Below are 18,289 nucleotides of genomic sequence, written 5' to 3'. Positions count from 1 at the left end.
TATTTCTTGTTGATGGAATTCTAAAACTGTACCATAATAAAGTTCATGTAGAGAAGAAGACAGACAAGATTTGAGCTGAGGAGTTCTCTGCATATGATTTTATGCGTACTGAGACGTGACGACAGCCAGCCTAGAGAGCAGTTCACATGGGAAGAACCTCAGAATTGAAGGGGGGTTCTGTAGGAGCAGGCAGATGTACTATAGCTTTCCTCCATAGCTTCAGTTCAGGCTCCAATAGCCACTCCATGTACATGATGCACTGAGGGACTTGAAAGAAGACACTCATGATTCCTCTTTTGCAAATTTGAGCCACCTTACTCCATAGAAATGTATTTATTTATGTTCCTCTGGAGATAAGATGATCAAAATCCATTTGGCTGATTCTCATTTCATAGCTTTATAAGTGGTTTTTTTTTATTATTGATGTATGGTTTGGGCAGCGTTCTGTGCTTCTCTCAAAGGCTGTTTCAGCAAGTAAAATTAAGTGACCAGTGATCTGTGTTACTGTCAGTGTGCTCAGTCCTTCTGGACCTTCCTGTTCTGGTCTATCTATATATACATTTATAAGGACAAAAAATGTAATAGTAATTATTTAAGTAAAACTAATTTTATATATGAATTTTTTTTATATGAAATAATACTAAGATATGTTTTTTTACTTGTAACACAGCTGTTTTACAGCTTTTAGTTCTTTAGCACCCACTTCTTGGAAAAGTATTTCTTTGCTTTCCTGTGAAAGGTATAGGAATAAAACTTGAGGTCTTTGGTTTTATTGTAGATGGAGATAGGTGATCAGAGAGAAAAGGGAACGTACCTGTGCTGGTTTGGGCATAGCAGCATGTGAATGTTTTTACCCATATGACAGCTTAATGTCTCTGCAACTGTTATGACACTTCTAGGAAAGAAGTGTTGGGTGTAATGAGACTACTTGTATTTATGTAAGAGATGTGTAGTTATTTTTAGAAAGCTGTGTGAGAGCAGACTGTCAGTCCTTCAACTTTGACAAGAGTTTTTCCGTTGCTATTTCTTCTAGAAGAGTGTGGCAATAAGTAACTGCTTTCTTTAATCAGTTTCCCTGACTGCTGGATGTGGTTGTAGTCCCCTCTCTATCAGATTTCTGCTTTTTTAGTTTTTTTCTGCTAATGTTCTTCAGAGTGTGGAGAACTGAAGTTAACTAGGAGAAAAACATATACTGTTACAGCTCTCCATTATACATTACAGAGGCACAGTAAAACAGACCTTGCTCCAGAAGAACTAAACACTACCACCAATAAACAGTTCCTATGTGATGTGCTTTCATAGCATTTTTACAGTTTGCAATTATGTTGGGGGGGGGGTAAAAAGAAAACTGCATTTTGCTTTATAGCTCTGCTGCTGTCCCCTTTGTGCCCTTGAGATGATTGCCAGTTGTGTCTTCTGACTGAGAAGAGCTTCGTGGTTGTGTATTAAGCTTGTTTCCTGCAGAGGAGCTGGCAAAGCCAGGTGCACCTTTCTGCCACCTACCAACACTTTCATTGTGAACAAAAAGAAATGCCTCAAAGCAAAGCTTACCATCATTTGTTACTCAGTTAAAATCTTGCCAGTTTTTTAATCTCCTGTATGTGGAGTTATCTGGTTAACCATAGGGGCTGTTTTTCTGACACTGAAACAGCTCGAAGTGAAATACAGTGATTGTTTTGCACGGCTTCTAAGGCCACAAATTGGTGCTGCTTTTATTTTTCCTTATTTCATTATTTAAAATAAAAATAAATAAATAAAAAATACTACCGAGAACATGGCAGCAGTTGCTAGGCTGGAAGGTGTCTCACTGCCATGTGCAACTCTATATGCAGTGAGCAGGGAATCCTTAGAGACCCCAATCTTCTCAGTGTTAACTGTCCTACTGCTGCTTTGAGTATCAGGCAGTAGAAATAGAACCAGTTAGCAGCATACTTAAACAAACATTGTTGGAGGCAGCCAGATTGTGCCTGCTGTATTTTATGTAGGTGACTGACGTGAATAACAGATGGATGACTTTGTAATGGTTCAGCATCCCTTCAGTTCCCCTAAAGCTGCCGTGGCTGCTGACTTTCATAGGTAGGACAAGGTGATCTTTTTGAAAGCTGATCAATGCTGAATCCACCTTTATCCAGAAAACTATCTTGTTTCTGGGATGCGCTTCATTTTTTGTGATTTTTTTTTTTAATTCTTATTTTCCTCAGGAGAAATGCTAGTTTTCTTGAGAATAATGCTGGATTATTATTTTTTTGTCTTCCTACAGTAGAATTGCCACATCCAAGCCTTGTTTGACATCAACAAGAAAAACTGTTCCCAATAGTCAATATCCAGCATGTGGAAAATAGGTTGTGTGATAGTTGCAGGAAAGCAGTGTTGTTCATATGGAAATAGAAACAGCCTGCACAAGTAAATTATTTATCAGGATCTACAATCCACTCTTATTTTCCGGAGTTCATTTCATGTTCCAGTTGGCTTTGGAATGTTATCGTGATGTAGCTATCAGTGCTAATGAAGGCACTTTTGTGGCCATTTTGTAGTCAGATCTAGGTATGAATTGCACCTCCAGGTGCTTGTGCTGCCACTTCTCTTCCTCTGGCAGCAGTCCTAGTGTTCCAGTACGCACAGTAGTCATTCTTTGTGCTGCGAGAAAGAGCTGTGTGCACCTGACTGGAACCAGATCAGTAGTCATTTCCTGATCAGGAATCTCCATGTTTTCCTCTGGAGGCATCTTATTTCTGATACTTTACTTGTTCTTTCCCTAATGGCTTCTTTTGTTGTACTTCCATTGTGCAGTTGTGAATTGCACACAGCTATCTGTACTAAGGCATATATGAGGCAAATATAAACGGTCACTGTTTCCTGGAAGTGTATTGGGTATTTTAGTTTTACTTGCTTCATTACTTTGTGATTATAGGAATGTGTCTGCTAAACAAATCTGTTCATAAGTAATCCTACAGGGAAGCATTTCTGGGCTACTTTGCTTGATCCATCACATGCTATGTAATGTTTAGCAAACTTTCAGAGTTTGTATTGTTTCTGATGTTCTCAAATTACCTTGTAATACAGAATTGTTTAGGAACAGTGAAAGAAGGAAGAACACTACTGCGGTGGTTCAGATGTACTGTAAGCATCCATTGTAAGCTAAGCTGGAGAACACAAAGGGAGGCAGGGCCTTTTGAGGAGGTGAGATGGTGTGTATATATGTGTGTTATAGGAACAGAGGCAGATCTATTGGCCTGTGCCTTTAGACCATGGTTGGAGCTTGTATTGAAGCACTTCTCATGCAATATGTTCTGCAGAATATTGGAGGAACAGCAATTCTTAAATGCTGTTTTTCCAAGATTAAACATTAAAGTTCAAGTTTAGTCTAGACTTGACAGTATGGTCCAATTACGTTAAAACAAAAACCTGTGGACTATATAGATATCTTCCTTGCGTGCTGCTGTAGGAAGCTAGTGCAGCATGAAGAGTCTTACTCTTCAGTGAGCTAAAATTCAGCAGACAGGTAATAAATAGGAAGTTGCTTACAAGAAGTTACAAGAGTATTTCAGTAACCTGTCATGCAGCTAAAAACAATCTTTCTACTTTAAAAGAATGTGACAAGGAAAAAGCACTTACAGCAGTTTCTCATTTAGCAGAACTATGCTTAATGGACAGTATATTATCTTTAAGATAAGAACAGGCATCTGTTATACCTATACATTTTGTTTATTTTCTACAAAAGTACTTTTGACTTCTTGCATTTGAAGCCCCCTTCCTTCCCCTCCTCCCTTTAATATGAATTTGCAAAGAGTACAAAATAATGCACTTTACAGTTCGTGTATGCGTGTCTTTCCCTGTGCTAGCTGTTTTCTCTCAGAATATCTCCTACCCAAATTGAAAATGTTACTTCACTGGAGGAAGAAGTTGTGATATTTGTGTAAGATATCTTTTCATGTACTTGCAATGTGTACATATTGGAGGGAAATAACAGTTTTCATGTAATTATCTATTTTTGGTAGAGGTAAATCTGGAAGTGTTCTGAATAAATTTTCAGCTCCTGATGTCAGGGATAAGCATGAACAGGGAGGTGAGAAGGAGGGATGGATGGTTTCCTGAGCTGGTGTCAGGAAGTTGAGCTGTGATCTGCAGCACAAGCTCTGTGCCTTCTTGTTGGCCTCTGAGCTCACTGAGATTAGAAGCATCTGCTCTTCTGAGGCAAGTTACTGACTCCTGAGTATCCCAGAGTATCACCTGGACTGTGTGGGATATGAGGGGGATGGGGGCCACTGCAGTGAAGAGCAGCACCTAACCTTCACCTGGGCTGGCAGACAAGCTGGCAGGGGCTTACTTGATTGGCTTACTTGGCACACTGTCCAAGTGTAGTCTAGTCATGAGTGAATTCAAGCTTGCAAATGGGAGATATTTCAGCTGCTGAAAGGAATTTAGGGGTAATGCTCAAAAGGAACCTGTTTACAGCTTGTCTGCTTCATTTTGTACCAGTAAAGCACACTAGCTTCAGCTGTATCCCTGTCAGATAACCATATATTTTCATGCAGTTACCATACTTTTTGCCTCAGCTTTGGATAAACTGAAAAAACAGTATCTCATCCCCTTCCCATCTCATCCACAAATGCTTTTGGTCATCCAGAACACCCCTACCTATGTCAGCTGCAGTTCCACTTTCCTGAATGAGAAAGGTCAGAATTGTACATACGCACTGCTTCAGATGCACTTCACCAAAGTGTTGTGTGAAGGTGTAAATGCTTTTCTTCTTGTGGAAATAACTTTTCCTCCTACAGTAGATGTTACAGCCCCTCCCATTCTCTCACACCTTTCCAATGTCTGGATTTTAAAACAGTCTATTTCTCTGTAGTGATTTCTGATAACCATCCAGTTTCTACATGTTCAATGAGCATTCCTGATGTTAATAACTAATTTTTACTACCCTGGTCCGATTTTGATTTTCTGACTGTAATGAAAAGCAAACTGTTACTGTTCCATTAATAATGTTGGAAAATGCATATAACAGTGTAATCTATCAGACTTTTTTAACAGAGAATTGCGTCACATTTATTAAACTTTAGTTGTAAAAAAAAGTTAATTTAAATTTCTATCTATGCCCTAAAATTTCCTTATGATTGGCAGCTCCTGACTGGTTCATAAACCAGTCCATTGTGAATGATGCACAAACTTGTGTTAGTTGTGTCCCAAGAGCCAGTCAAATATAGCATGCAGGATGCAGCTTATGTTCTTCCTGTGTCTGGTAGCAACACGGAAATTAGTTTGGGGTTATTTTCAGAGAACAGAAGATAAATTTACCTATGTATGTGCCTCAGAACATTACTAAGAGTCTTGATAGGAACAAACTATCTTCAGCATAAAACATCTTTCTGTTAGCATGCATCAGCAGGGAGCACTCAGTTTATCTAGAAAGCCTGCTCCTGGTCTATTGACAAGTCACAAAATGCCAAGACAGAAAGAAGGCACTTTAATATGTAGCAAGAGTCTTTGCTGGATATTTACTTTCTACTGCCGAGCAGAAAGAACAGAAACATACTGGCTGATCTTCACCAGGACAATAATCAGACATCCGCCGGTAAACATGAGCGTAGGCCAAAGGAAAGTGAAGAGGAGACCTTTGGGGGGATAAAGCCTGCTTAAAATGACATTGGTCTGCATTCCTCCTGGGTCATAGTAGCATGGGAAAGTCTGATACTTTTTGAAATTGTTTGCAATTGTTTCTATTCGTGCTTTCACTTCTTTGGAGTTCTCTGAGTTGCCTGGGACATACGAGCACTGGAATGAGAAATTGAAATGACTTGTTATAACAGATGCTGTAATGCAGGATTTGTTGTAAAACATTGAGTAAAGCAAGCATGCTAGTGCTGACAAAAACTGCTGTGGTTTGGCTTGGTCTGCCTCTGTCCATAAGACATTTGCCCAATTTCCCTGCTGTCTGCTGGTGCGTGTATGCCCTAAATTTGCAGACTTACAGGATGGGGTAATGTTGTTGGAAACCATTAATATGTTCAGAATGAAACTCCTCCTATTGGGACTGTCATTTTAATGTTACAGTACCATTTGTCTTCAACTCAGAGACTTGCATACGTTTAAATATTCATATGTGTTAAATATTTATGGTCAGTTGGTACGACTGCTTAATAAGTATTAACATAATGTTTGATGTAATGTTTAAAGAAACAATCTAAACCCCTGTATCTTGTGAAATATTTTAAGTGCTCCTTGGCCTAAGCGTGGACATCAGCGTGTGAGAGCTGAACAACTCCTCCTCATGCTGTGCTGCTTGTCTGCAAAGCTGTGTCCCCTGCTTTTACTGCTCCCAATGAATCAGAGGTGCTGGATATCAGCAGGGAGAATGGAAGTGCTCCACATACCTTTGGATTTCTTTCCAGAGTATCTTCAGTGTGATACAACATGACCTCTTGTCCTGAGGCTGTCAGATTAACCCACACCTGTAGGCAAGGGTAGTGAAAGCTATCCTCATCCTCTGAGCCTTCACTGTTTGGGCAGAGGGCTTTGTCCTTGATGCTGGCTTTGAGGACCTTGCACATGGTTTCTGTTGTCCAAACACTACAAAACCGAACAAAAGGTTTTGCTTTTAAATACCTTTGTGGCATCTGTTTTGAGTTATTATACATTGGAGGTCCATCTCTGGGTGCCAGAGGTGAGTTAGCCCAGGCAGAGCTCAGGGCTGCTCATCACCAATGCAGTGAGCTCTGCCCTCTCCTCCAACTCTTAAGAAACAAATTTTTCTTCTAATATTTTTCAAATCTCAGAGCATGGCTCTAAAGAGCTTTTCTAAATCCATTACTGAATGTTGTCAACTACAGTGTTATCATTTAAGATAGCTGAAGTCTGGCAGTAGTTCTCTTTTTGTTGATACATGCCAATATATAAGCCTTGAGGTTTCTGAGCAACTTTTGGGCATAAAGGTGCTGCTAGAAAGAAGAATGAAATAGTGAATGTACTTTTTCTGTCAAAATCTTCAAGGATGGAAAAAATGAGCTGCTCAAGTGCCAGGGAACACTTAGTTTTACTACACTCTTTTTTCTTTTTTTCTTTTTTTTTTCAAATTGGTTTTCTGTGTAGAGGCAGAACTTGGGAAATGAAATAAAAATGTGAGTAATTGTAACTTTATTGGCATTCAGTGAATTCTGCAGAATTTGTTGTGGTACATTGGGCTGCTGAAGGCATTTCTCATGATGGCTGATCTGGAGGCAACATGTCTGCTTGGCTGAACAAATTTACTATGACTTCTCTTATAAGCCTCTATGTCTGACAAGTTTGGGTGTTTTTAGTTGCTCTTTTTTGTTTGTTTGTTTTGTTACATTTATGAAAGACTTAACTTTCCATTATCAAGCTTTGATAAGCATGACCAGTTTTTACTTTATATGATTTCATAGTAAGTATTTTTCAGTATACTCTGGTATAGCCCTGAGGATGGTCGTAGCCCTCTTTCTTGTGCTTACCTGTGAATGCCTTGTTTAATGGCTCACTCTTTTCTATCTTCCATTCTTGTGAGCTCTTCAAGAACATAACACTCATGTTAGTACACTGAATAATGAACATATTCTGACTCTGTTTTAATAACTGTATTCGAGGACAGCAGAAAAGAAACAGCCTTGTATCCATAATCAAATGGTTTACTACCTTTTTGTGTAGAACGGCACAATTGTAATCCCAATAAAGAAGTACATCATCATGGAGCACGCAACCATTCCCAGTCCCAGACACAGGGCCCTTGTCTCTCCTCTCTTCTGTGCAGTCACCAGCTTTTTTGCCAACATGATTTAGAGGTTATGAAATCTTGAATCTCTCTGATCCTGTTTTGATTTTGTTCTTAAACAAAGAAAGAGGCAATTATGATTAGGATCGGCTATTGGCATTGCAGTCAAATAGTTTCTGAAATATCCTGTTCTTGCAGAAACTGTATACTACTTAATAAAGTGATAGGTGAAGGAAGGAAGGAGGGAAGGCTGGGGTTGGAAATGATCGTTATGATCTGAGAGAGTTTGAACAGCTTGATTGTCTTCAGTCTTAATTTGATCTATTTGATGTTGCTTCTGGTCTGTAGTAAGATGTGTTCTGTGTTGTATATTGGTAGAGGCTGCATGAAGGGAAAATCCACCCAATGTAGAATCCTTTTTCTATTCTGCCTTCAGGGTTAGCCCGAATTTCATCTTTTTGTTTTTTATTATTATTTTATTTCAAAAGAATTGAACTAATTTTAAATTTAATAGTTGAGATGTGTGGTTTTGATTTCTCAATGTACATTTTTCATGGCCTTGTCCATTTGGAAAAATTTGAAGCCTGCTATCCAACTACATGGGCAAAAAAGCTGCATTTTCATGGCACAAGTAGTATGATGCCACCAAACCCAACTGGACAGGGTCTGAGAAGACAGCGGTGAGGGCTGCTCCTGCTCCTCTGCAGGCAGAGGGGCATGACTGCTGCTGGCAGCCATGGATGGGGATGAACCCTGCAGTGCTGGTGTCATAGTAGGAGTCAGGTGTGCCTGGCATCTCACCCACGCTCCCTTGCTGAATACCATTTCCAGTTATTTTGCTGACACTTCAATGGAGAGAATCTGAAAATAATTTCTGTGAATCCGCATGCTATTAAATCAGTACTATTATTATATAGGATTGATATCAAAGTGAGACACAACCATCACAAAGAGTTCAACCCATCTCCAGGATCCGTGCCCCACTGACAGATGTAACTAAGGGTTTGGGTGTTTATTTTTTCAATAAAAGCATGGTGTGAGCCACAGTTAGAGAAGGTGAAACAGACTGGCAAAATGTGTATGGGTTTTTGGGCACAGAAGAAAGCAAAGCAGTGCAGGAGAAAGGCAGAATGTTACGTATGTGTCACAACAGATCATGGTCCTGTTCTCATGTGCAAGTCAATAGTGCATAGCTTCATGTAGTAGTTAAGGTGCTCTCGGAGTTTTGGCTTTAGGTGGCGTGGTTATTTAGTCTTTGTCTGTAAGCTGGTGTTCAGTGTGGCATGGTATCCACCTAAATCCACCAGTGTTCAGCTAATCCATGGAGCAAATGAGTTTAGATAAAGCATAAGGCAGCCACAAGCCTAAGTTGGTGAACAGCTGCTGTTGTTACCCGTGAGCAGTCCAACTCCAGCAGTGCCAGGCTGGAAGAGCTGTGGGGCTGGGAACAGCGTGGCTGGGGGAAGATGGGAGAAAGGCACCGAGACCTCCTAACAGGGGGAGTGTGGGTGTAATTTGAACGTTGCTCTTATTCTGATTGGTTGTGTTTTTCATTGATGAAAGTGTAAAGAGCAAGTTCAAGATATTAATTTTTTTAAAAATATGTATTTTTAAAGGTACTAATGCATAGGGCATAAAGGAAAAGACTGCTTTGAGGGATCACTAGGAGTTGTTATTGTTGGAATAGTGAATTTTGTTGTGGACTGCGTTTAATTCTGCTTTTAAATAATACATCAAGGACCACTCAGGATTTGGCTTACAGCATTTTTAAGGTCTTTGTCTTTTTGATGATTGTGTATAATTCACTGTTGTCCTAGAAGGGAGAAATCTTCAGTTGGAAATTGCTGTAAGATGGATATGACCTGCTTATTGAAACTTGTGTTTAACACAAGAAGTCCATGCAGCCATGTGAGCAAATACTCTTAAATGTGCTGTGTTTTTCTTGGTCTGTGGATTTCTATCTTAAGCTGTAACTTAGAACAGCTGGTATCAAACTCTGTCAGCACACTTGCACTGAGCCTGTCAACGTGTGCATGAACCTGCACAGAGTAAGGGACACCCTAAGGCACTGCTGCACCATGTGCCTGCTGCTGACACCTGTTCTGGGACATTCTCACCTCCCCTGCATTTCTGCATGGGGAAGAATAGGAATGCAGCATTTTCAAAAATGAAGAATATAAAAATGTTCACAACACTGGAACATTGTGCCATACAGCATTTATAATGAATGATATAAAACCACAGCGTGTGACTTGCCCGTAGCTACTGTGCAGCTGGGACAGGGGGCAAGATGGAACAGAGGGCACAGGCCCTGAGGCCATGTGGTCCTCCAGCCACGATGGGAAGCTGGTGGCAGCCAACTGGAAACCTGCTTTGTTAGCAATTCTTATGTGCAGTAAGAATGATTAATCTTCAATCAGTTCTGTGGGAAAGTGAGAGAGTGGAAAAATTGGTTCCCTCAGTGTCACCTGAGGATAACTTGTTGCCTAGTGCTGTTACTCTCCAAGTTTTACTTGAGCTACAGTGTTTATATAGCTGTCCCAGTTACATTGGGATATTTTGGTTAGTCCACCACCTCCTTACGTGGACAACAACAAATATAAGACTATCAACCAGAAAATGAATAAGATGTTTAATTACCCCACTGGTCCACTCGCATGTCAGGCACATACGCAGCTCATGTACCAGCTCATCCCTCCTTAGTGTTTTAAGCTGCCAGACTACCTCTTTAGGATAAGTAATTTTTTCACCTCTTTGCATACAGATATCCTTATGTTGTGCTGTAAGCTCTGTTGTTGTTTTTTCAGTTGTTAAGAATCCTGTGTATATATAGAAAAACTTTATTTTCACCAGTGCTCAAAAGGTTAATATTTCAGATTGAAAAGTTCTTCTCTTCCATCTCCTAGCCCCATCAGTGCACGTTGGGAGGAATGTTGAAAGAGCTCATTAAATGTTTCCTCTGACAAAATCATTAAGTTTCTGAAAAATGAAGTGCTGCTGAGGACTCAATTGGCCCAGGAAGTCTCTGTGCCTATTTGGATTGGAAGATGCTTGGAGTATATAATGGGTTAGTCTGTCCTTCAAGAGCAGATCTAAATGTGTCTTCTGCACTGAAGATTGCAGGGTGCCTCCGTAATTATTAGGAAAATACAAGCTCCAAATCTTTTCATAATGTTCCTTCTCCATGATTTTTTTCTCCTTCAGTCTAGTTAAATTATACAGTACATTAGCTGTGCAATTTCAATGCATAATCACTGCATTGACAGCTGCTGGTGATAATCCTAAGGATGCCATCTGCTCAGGTTTGGAACAGAGTCCCCTGCTCTGACTAACAGATGTGCCTGATACTCAGTGGGAAGCCCCTGCCTCCTCTCCCATCTCTTGAGGAGTTCCCTGTGCTGTGAGCTATGTAAGCTGGTAGGCCTCTGTCCCAGGCTGTGCCAGACTGCTCTGAGCTTGGGAACCGCAGTATCCAGGGGGTGTCAGCAGCATCTCTTGGTGTGTCAGCCGGGAGGCAATTGTAAATATTAGTCCTGTTAATATAAGTTCTCTACTGGTTATTATGGTGTGGTAGAGATACACACCTTACGTATCTACTAGTGTCTCTCACTACAATTAATCTCATCACTGACGTTTGCTTATTTGTTCCTATGAATGTTTTCAGCGCGTCTTCCTTCTCCCGTCCTTATGTTTACATCCCTGAAGTTAGATCTGCACTCACACTGGCACTTGGCTCCTCCTTCCCTCCCCTGCCCAATTTCATTTCTTTGCATTTATAAACATTGTACTGCTGGTAACAGGTCTGCTTTCCCCAGCCATGCTGTGACCAGAGGGCACCAATCTTGTTCACTGTGAAATAAGAGCCCATTACTTTCAGTGCATTCTGCATTTCTGGGACTGCAAACATGGTGTACCTCATAGAATGAATTGATGCTGAACTCAGTGTAAATCTGCATGGAAAATCAGATTCTGCAGTGCACTCATGCAGCTCTGTGGGAATCCTGAAGATTCAGTATTAGGACTGCATAACGTAATACAGTTGCATCCATTTTATGAAATGCATCACACCAATTTACTTAAGTTACCCACTTTGATACTAATGTGAATTAAGGGTTTTTTTGTTTGTTTGTTTAAAAATGAATGGAGTCAAAGATTCTGTGCCTGTTTGTCTTCAAGAGCCGCCAAGTATAAAAACTAACAAATAGTTGATGAGTTTTTAGCACTTCTGAATTCTCTGTGGACTGCTGCTTTGGGTTTTTCTGTAATACAGGTCTGTACTGAACAATTCAGCTTAAGAGAGCTTTTCAGAAAAGCCTCATAGAGTTCAGCTGTGGTTCATCTCTAACTTCCCTGGTGATAGAACAAGCGTGGTCAATGAAAGAATGCTACAGAGTGCTGAGCACCGCCCGCCATGAAACTCCGAAGATTAAAGATCCTATGAGGGCTGCAGACTCCTAACATTCTGGGTTCTGTGGAAATAATAGCTGTTGCATTTGCAGTCCAGTAACGCTCCATAATTATTAGCATTCAGTTCCAACTTGCCCATGTGCTACAGAAATATTATGTGGGTTTTCTCTGTAGTGCTGGAGATTTAGAAAGACTGTTGCTTCCAAAAGCTCTATATTTGCCAGAAAGCGAAGCTATTGTTATGCTTACAGGGAAAACAAAAAATATTTTAAAATATACTTACTTTTTTGGTGAAATTCTGCTTTTCCTGGTGGAAGAACAACTTCTGTTATGTGACAGACTCAGTCTAACACCTTTCTGTCCAACATAAAGCAGTGGAGAGCTGGAAGGGATTTTTTTTCTTTCTTGTACTTCTCTGGGTTTTCTTTACTGTGGCCGAACTCATAACTTAGTTCCCCTATTGAGAAGCTTTCTGTAACCATAAATGGTAAGGTATGAAAGAGTGCTGTCCTTTTTCAAATTAATTGCTGAAACCAGGAAACCACAATACTAAGGCTGACTGCAGCTGAAGGGGCTGACTTTTCTCATACACTGCAGCCACATCCCCATGGATTTGTCTTGAGCTGCTTCTCCTACTGCTTTCGTACAGCTTTTTGGTCTAGAAATCTGTTAGGCCTTTTGGATAGGATTTATGGAAGTACTGTGGACTGGTGGTTTGTGTGTCTGACACTGTGCTGTTTACCAGAGTTCTCCTCCAGACACAGAAAGGTGATAGCTGTTGTGTAGAGAACATGTGTTGTGGCATGAGGATGAAGAGCTCAGCCTCAGCAGGCTGGAGGGAGTGTGTAAGCAGGAGAGTATGTTTTAGCAAAGAGCTGGAGGAAGAAAGAGCAGAGCACATGAGAGAAAAAGAAGATTGGGGACTCTGTTGTGTGAATGCCTGCTTATATGTGCATGTGTGTATACACTTTGTATGTGCAAGTATATCAAACATTTTATTTTCTTCTCGTAATGTTGTCTCATTATGAAGCTGCATGAGTCTTGCAGCAGGGATGAACAAGTAAGGGTGTTCAATGAGCTTCAGAACTTGATTTGTTTGTTCTTTTAGGGCCTGGAGAGTCCACACCTTCTGTTTGGTTGTGTACCAAAAGATACGGTTTGCTTGCTGGAAGTATTGGTGGTTAACAGAGAAGAAGATGGGAAATGCTGGGGCATACTGTTGGATGGATGCTGCTGGAAAGTACTGATCTGCATGCAGGTCATCTTTGCCAAAGGATGGATCCTCCTAACTAAGGAGTTTTGCAGCACAGGAGGGTAGTTTCCAGCAGGGCTTAGCTGCAGTGACCTCAGCTCATCTGCAAAATGCTCACCTCAGCTGCAAAATACAGCAATGAAGTTGAAATGTGTGATAAAGTTTTTGCTGCTGTGGTCTGACTGTTGTTGGTACCCGATTCATCTAAAAAGATCAAGTACCTATTTTTCTCCTATTGCAGTGGAAATATGGTACTTTGTCTTTGAAGATAAAGGAACCTTTTCTTCCTGACCTTTCCCTCCTCTGATAAGCCAGATTGTTGTTAGTACAGAGTGTGAACAGGATGGGCTGGCCATGATCATGACTTGAATATTTGGTCTGGATGTTAATGGTAGATGCCCTGCAGTGATGCAGGCTCGCATTCTTGCAGAAGATGGAAATCATGTGATGTGCTTATGCTTAGGATTTGAGAATTGGATGCCTTAGTCCAATGAGAAGCACCTTACTGATAGATTAAAGGAACTGAAATGAGTTAATTCAGCAAGAACGTGGAGTGTTTTTAGTACTGTAAACAAGTACAGGATCCTTTCCACTCTGCCTTCTAACCAATAAGTAGTTGTTTCACCTTGAGCTGGTCATTCAGGCTTGCTTGTAGTAAAAGATTTGAAGCTAGCGTGTTCAGAGAGTTTAAGCTGTCTGAAGATTACAGATGATTCTCCACTCATTGTACCTTTTCAGTTATTACTGATGCAGAAGAGAGCGTACAAAGCTGACTTGGATTTAGCTTTAAGGGTCTGACAGTTATCTCAGATGAAGCCTGCTTCTGTCATCTAGATTGGAAAGATTTATGATGTTGGTTGTTTTTTAATATTTAAGAAGTGATATAGCAAAATCTGAAGAATGACGTTCCAAGTCTGGAAAAAGCTTTATAAACAGAAGTTATTCCTGGCTAAAACGTGATCTGGGTTGGATTATTTTTTCTTTATCATGGTTGAATATTTTGAAACCCAGCTTTGAAATATCCAAGATGCATACTTGGGCTCAAGGGGTCGTGCTTCTAATGAGGAATTTTAGGAAAGCGTTTTGGGTTGAGTGATTCAGGAGTTGAGGCAGGAAACAAAATAATGCCATTGACTGAATTCATGAGTCCATGACTGGCTGTCTCCTGACTGCTGTCCTTAATTCAGATTAATCTCCAGTGTGTGACAGCGGATCTGTTTCTTAGCTGGTGCATTGAGGAGTTACACTGCACAATGAACGCACAACCTGTGCATGTTAAGACAAAGTGGAGTAAATTTTTGTGGTGCCTTGGTGTACTGAAAGGTGGTGTTAGTGCTTTGGCTTGGTTTGAGGAATGCTCGTGTTTTGTTTGAGTGGAGAGAAGCCATGCTCTTCATCTGGCACCGCACATCACCTTGTGTTTCATTTTCACTCATGCGCTGCAAACATGCAGGTCCAGGTGGCCACTGAATCCCTGACAGCTAACCCAAAAAACAATCTGCAAGCACTAAAGGCAGCTGCTGTGCTGTTACCCATAGCTAGCATTTGGAGCACAGGTCCAGCTGCAGTTTGTGTGCAAATCTGTTGCTGGGGCAGTACTGGCACTGCACAGTTTCTCTTGGCTCACCCGGAGAGGGGATCGCTGCCAGGAAGCAGTGAGTAAGAGAAAGAGTAGCGGACCAGGGCAGGGCTGGTTAGGGTCAGCTGGGGCAGCAGACCTTGCTGGTCTGAGAGCCTTCTGCATATACTGCTTTCTAACATCTAAAAAAAATAAAAAAATAAAAATGTAGATGTCTTCTGAAGCTTGCTTGGTGTGTGGTGTTAATATTCAATTTCTGACCATAATTTGAGGAAGAAAAAGAGAAGTGAAACAATACTGGGAGCAGGCTTTCCTGAACTGCAGGCATTCTGTTTTGAACCTGAACAAGTTCTGTCGTAGAATCATAGAACAGCTTGGGTTGGAAGGGACCCCAAGGATCATCTGTTTCCAGCCCTCCTGCCACAGACAGGGCCACCAACCTCCAGACCTGGTACCAGACCAGTCTGCCCAGGGTCCCATCCAACCTGGTCTTAAACACCTCCAGAACGTTCAGCACCTCTCTGGGCAGCCTATTCCAGCACCTCCCTACTCTCTTGGTGAAGAACTTCCCCCTGACATCCAATCTAAACCTTTGCTCATCAAGCTTGAAACCATTCCTACTTTTCCTATCACTGTCTATCTGAATAAAAAGTTGATTTCCCCCCCTCCCGCCCCCCTTTTTTTTTCCTTTTATAATCCTCTTTGGTCAATGTCTGGCTTCCCACTTCCTTTATTTCAGTGTATTTAGGCCTTTGGCTGAGGCCAAAATAAACAAAATTTGAGGACTAATTTTCTCTGATTCTTGATAAGGCCTGAACCTGAAAATATTGGTGTGACTGGAAGTTAGGGAAGCATTTGCATCTAAAATTGTTAGGTTCTGTAACAAGAAGAGATCAGAGAAAGGATTAAGATAAATTTTTTTGTGTAATTAATTTCTCTGCAAGTGGGAGAGAGAATGTGAGACAAGGCATGAGTTTATAGCTCAGAGAGACAAACTGTGTAAACGTTAGCATACGAGGCCTGTAGCTGTGTATTGTAAATAAAAGTATGACAGGGCTATAAACATTACGGCAGCAATAGAGAAAATAGCTTCTGGCTTCACTTTGTACCACTCTGCAGTGAGTACTGAAATCTTTGTGCTCTGTGCACTCTCCTGTAGAATGATTTGTTCCATCTCTTTGTATCTGGTAGATACTATGTCTGTGTTTCAGTGCAGAGGGCAGTTACCCCTGCCAAGGAACTGGGCTGACTTTGCAGTCATTCTGAAGTTTTGAGGAAGCTTAAGGGGTGTCATGACTCCATGCTTACAGTTTGTTCTTATGTGGCATGAATTGATCTTATTTTGTGTTTGCAGTTGACCTGTCATACAGGAGGTGGTCAAATACAGCAGATCCCCCTGGCTGACCTAGGCATACTGTGCAAATAGAGCTGCTGTACAAGCAGAAGTGATGCAAGTTTGCAAACTATAAGTTTCCTTTTAGGTTTAAAATAAAGAGCAACTCAGTAGTTAAAAAGAAAAAAATAAACTCTTCAAGGTGGTCAGAACTGCTCATTTTATTCTTCAGAGCTAATCATCCATGTGGGGTGTTTTCATGTTGGAGCGTAAGAAAAATGTAATGGCTGTAAGGCAGAGCTAGTTCAGTAAGTGTTGCCATTTTATTTCCAGGACTTTCTCTTGCTTCTAAAGAATCAGTGAGCCGTGAAATGAGAACAGTTGTTTGGATCTTCAGAAAGCACTGCAAAATTATTAGCTTCCCCCTTCTTAATTGAAACATATTCATAATGTAGTATGCTGTCATTTTTAATGGGCATCGTAAACAGAAACTGTGGCTCTTGAACAATGAACAGTCGCACTTGAAAATGATGCAAGTGAGAAGAGGCAAGATGTCCTAAGCATTGGCATGTCTGAAGCAGATGCGGGCCAAGTTTAGGAACTTGGCTGTTTCTTGTTAAATAACTAAATTAACAAAACTGGTTGTCAAACTGATAACTCACCATTTTCATGGGAGTACTCACACTTTACACTCAATCTAAGCAGAAGTCCTGAATCGTGTGTTTGGCATCCTGCTTCATTGTGTTGAGGCTGCGTGCTCAGGATGAATGACCAAGTGGGAGGCAGCTCTGCCATGCTGGGCATCCCTGGGGGATGCTGCACCTGTCATAAAGTTGTGGCAGGGCTTTATTTCTCTTCAAAATTCTCAAACTCTTCCACTACTGTAAATGGATACGAAAGCCGGAGAAGATACTGAAGTGTTTGGTGGATGCTGACTGATTTCAGTGTGTTTTTTCTTTCACCTTGCTCTATAGTTGGGCACAGAGAGATAACTGCCTTGGTCTGGCAAGTGTGAGAAAGCTGGAACGGGGCACGCAGCGGGCTGCTGGTGCAGACAGCTGGGTGACTGCATTTGCTGAGTTTCTGTACTGTTTGCTATCATCTCTGAAGTTGGCTGCTGCACTAAAATGCGTAACTTTCTATAATCTCCTCTGTTCAGTGTTTGCACTGTATCTTAAAGAAGAGCTTTCAACTCCTCATCTATAAACTGGCAATGATATATCCGTTCTTACTATCCTAAGGCTGAATACATTAATGAAATGTAATTCCTTAATGGAAGGCACTCAGTATATTAGCTGAGTATAACTCAATATGTAGTTGGGCTAATGAAAGGAAAATTGCTTTTTTCTTTGTATTGGTTAGTTCACTGAGCTGATGAAAATGAAAGCAGAAAATAGGAGTAGTGTATTTTGGGGAGCCTGTGTATTGATAACTTGTGTACAAGACATGCACCATATTTTAGTGGTCTATTATTTTGTTGTTACCTATCAAATAAGATTTCAAATCCCCAGGTAGTTGATTCAGTTTGCACGAGACACTTATTGAAATCCAGGTTAGAAGAGCCTCTTGTTGCCCGTATGACAGCCGATGCTGTTCCCTTTGCTGGAAGATTTGCTGTTGAGAGCTGCTTGCTGCAAGGTGCAGCCTCCCTCATTACCTGTGCTCACACATGGCCACTTTTCTGTCACCAATGCATTGCTCTACTGTAGTGAGAATGGGAGACTGAGAAGGGAGGCATCAACCTTCTACTTCTTATGCTCCCCTAACACCCAGCACTGTGTCATACCCTTGCTGCAACGAGTTATGCTCTCCAGAAAGAAGAGCAAAGTATGCAAAAAAATAGAACAAAAGATAGAACAAAATACAGCGATGGAAATAAGTGTTAATTCTTTTCTGAGAATTATATTGCTTTATTTATTTTCTAAATAATTAAAAAACTTCAAGGAAACATAATAGAAAATGACTTTTGTTTTTACACCATACTTGTTCAAA

General features: G+C 40.8%; 2 protein-coding genes across 2 annotated transcripts in view; one reads left to right on the top strand and one right to left on the bottom strand.

Annotated features, from left to right (window-relative positions):
- Positions 1-18,289, top strand: part of KCNIP1 (potassium voltage-gated channel interacting protein 1) — a 295,252-nt gene that overhangs the window by 21,651 nt on the left and 255,312 nt on the right. The window lies entirely within an intron of this gene.
- Positions 5,445-7,827, bottom strand: KCNMB1 (potassium calcium-activated channel subfamily M regulatory beta subunit 1). Its single transcript, XM_065734495.1, has 3 exons — positions 7,651-7,827; positions 6,375-6,570; positions 5,445-5,775 (listed from the first exon to the last, which is right to left on the bottom strand). Exons 1-3 carry the CDS (start codon positions 7,785-7,787, stop codon positions 5,506-5,508), a joined length of 603 nt encoding a protein of 200 aa, XP_065590567.1. The 5' UTR covers positions 7,788-7,827; the 3' UTR covers positions 5,445-5,505.

This window comes from Cyrtonyx montezumae, unplaced genomic scaffold, assembly GCF_038088225.1.
Source record: "Cyrtonyx montezumae isolate F1298 unplaced genomic scaffold, pur_monq_1.0 scaffold_18, whole genome shotgun sequence".
Classification (NCBI taxonomy): Eukaryota; Metazoa; Chordata; class Aves; order Galliformes; family Odontophoridae; genus Cyrtonyx; species Cyrtonyx montezumae.
The sequence above is the reverse complement of the archived record's forward strand: the minus strand, read 5'-3'. Positions and strand labels throughout refer to the sequence as shown.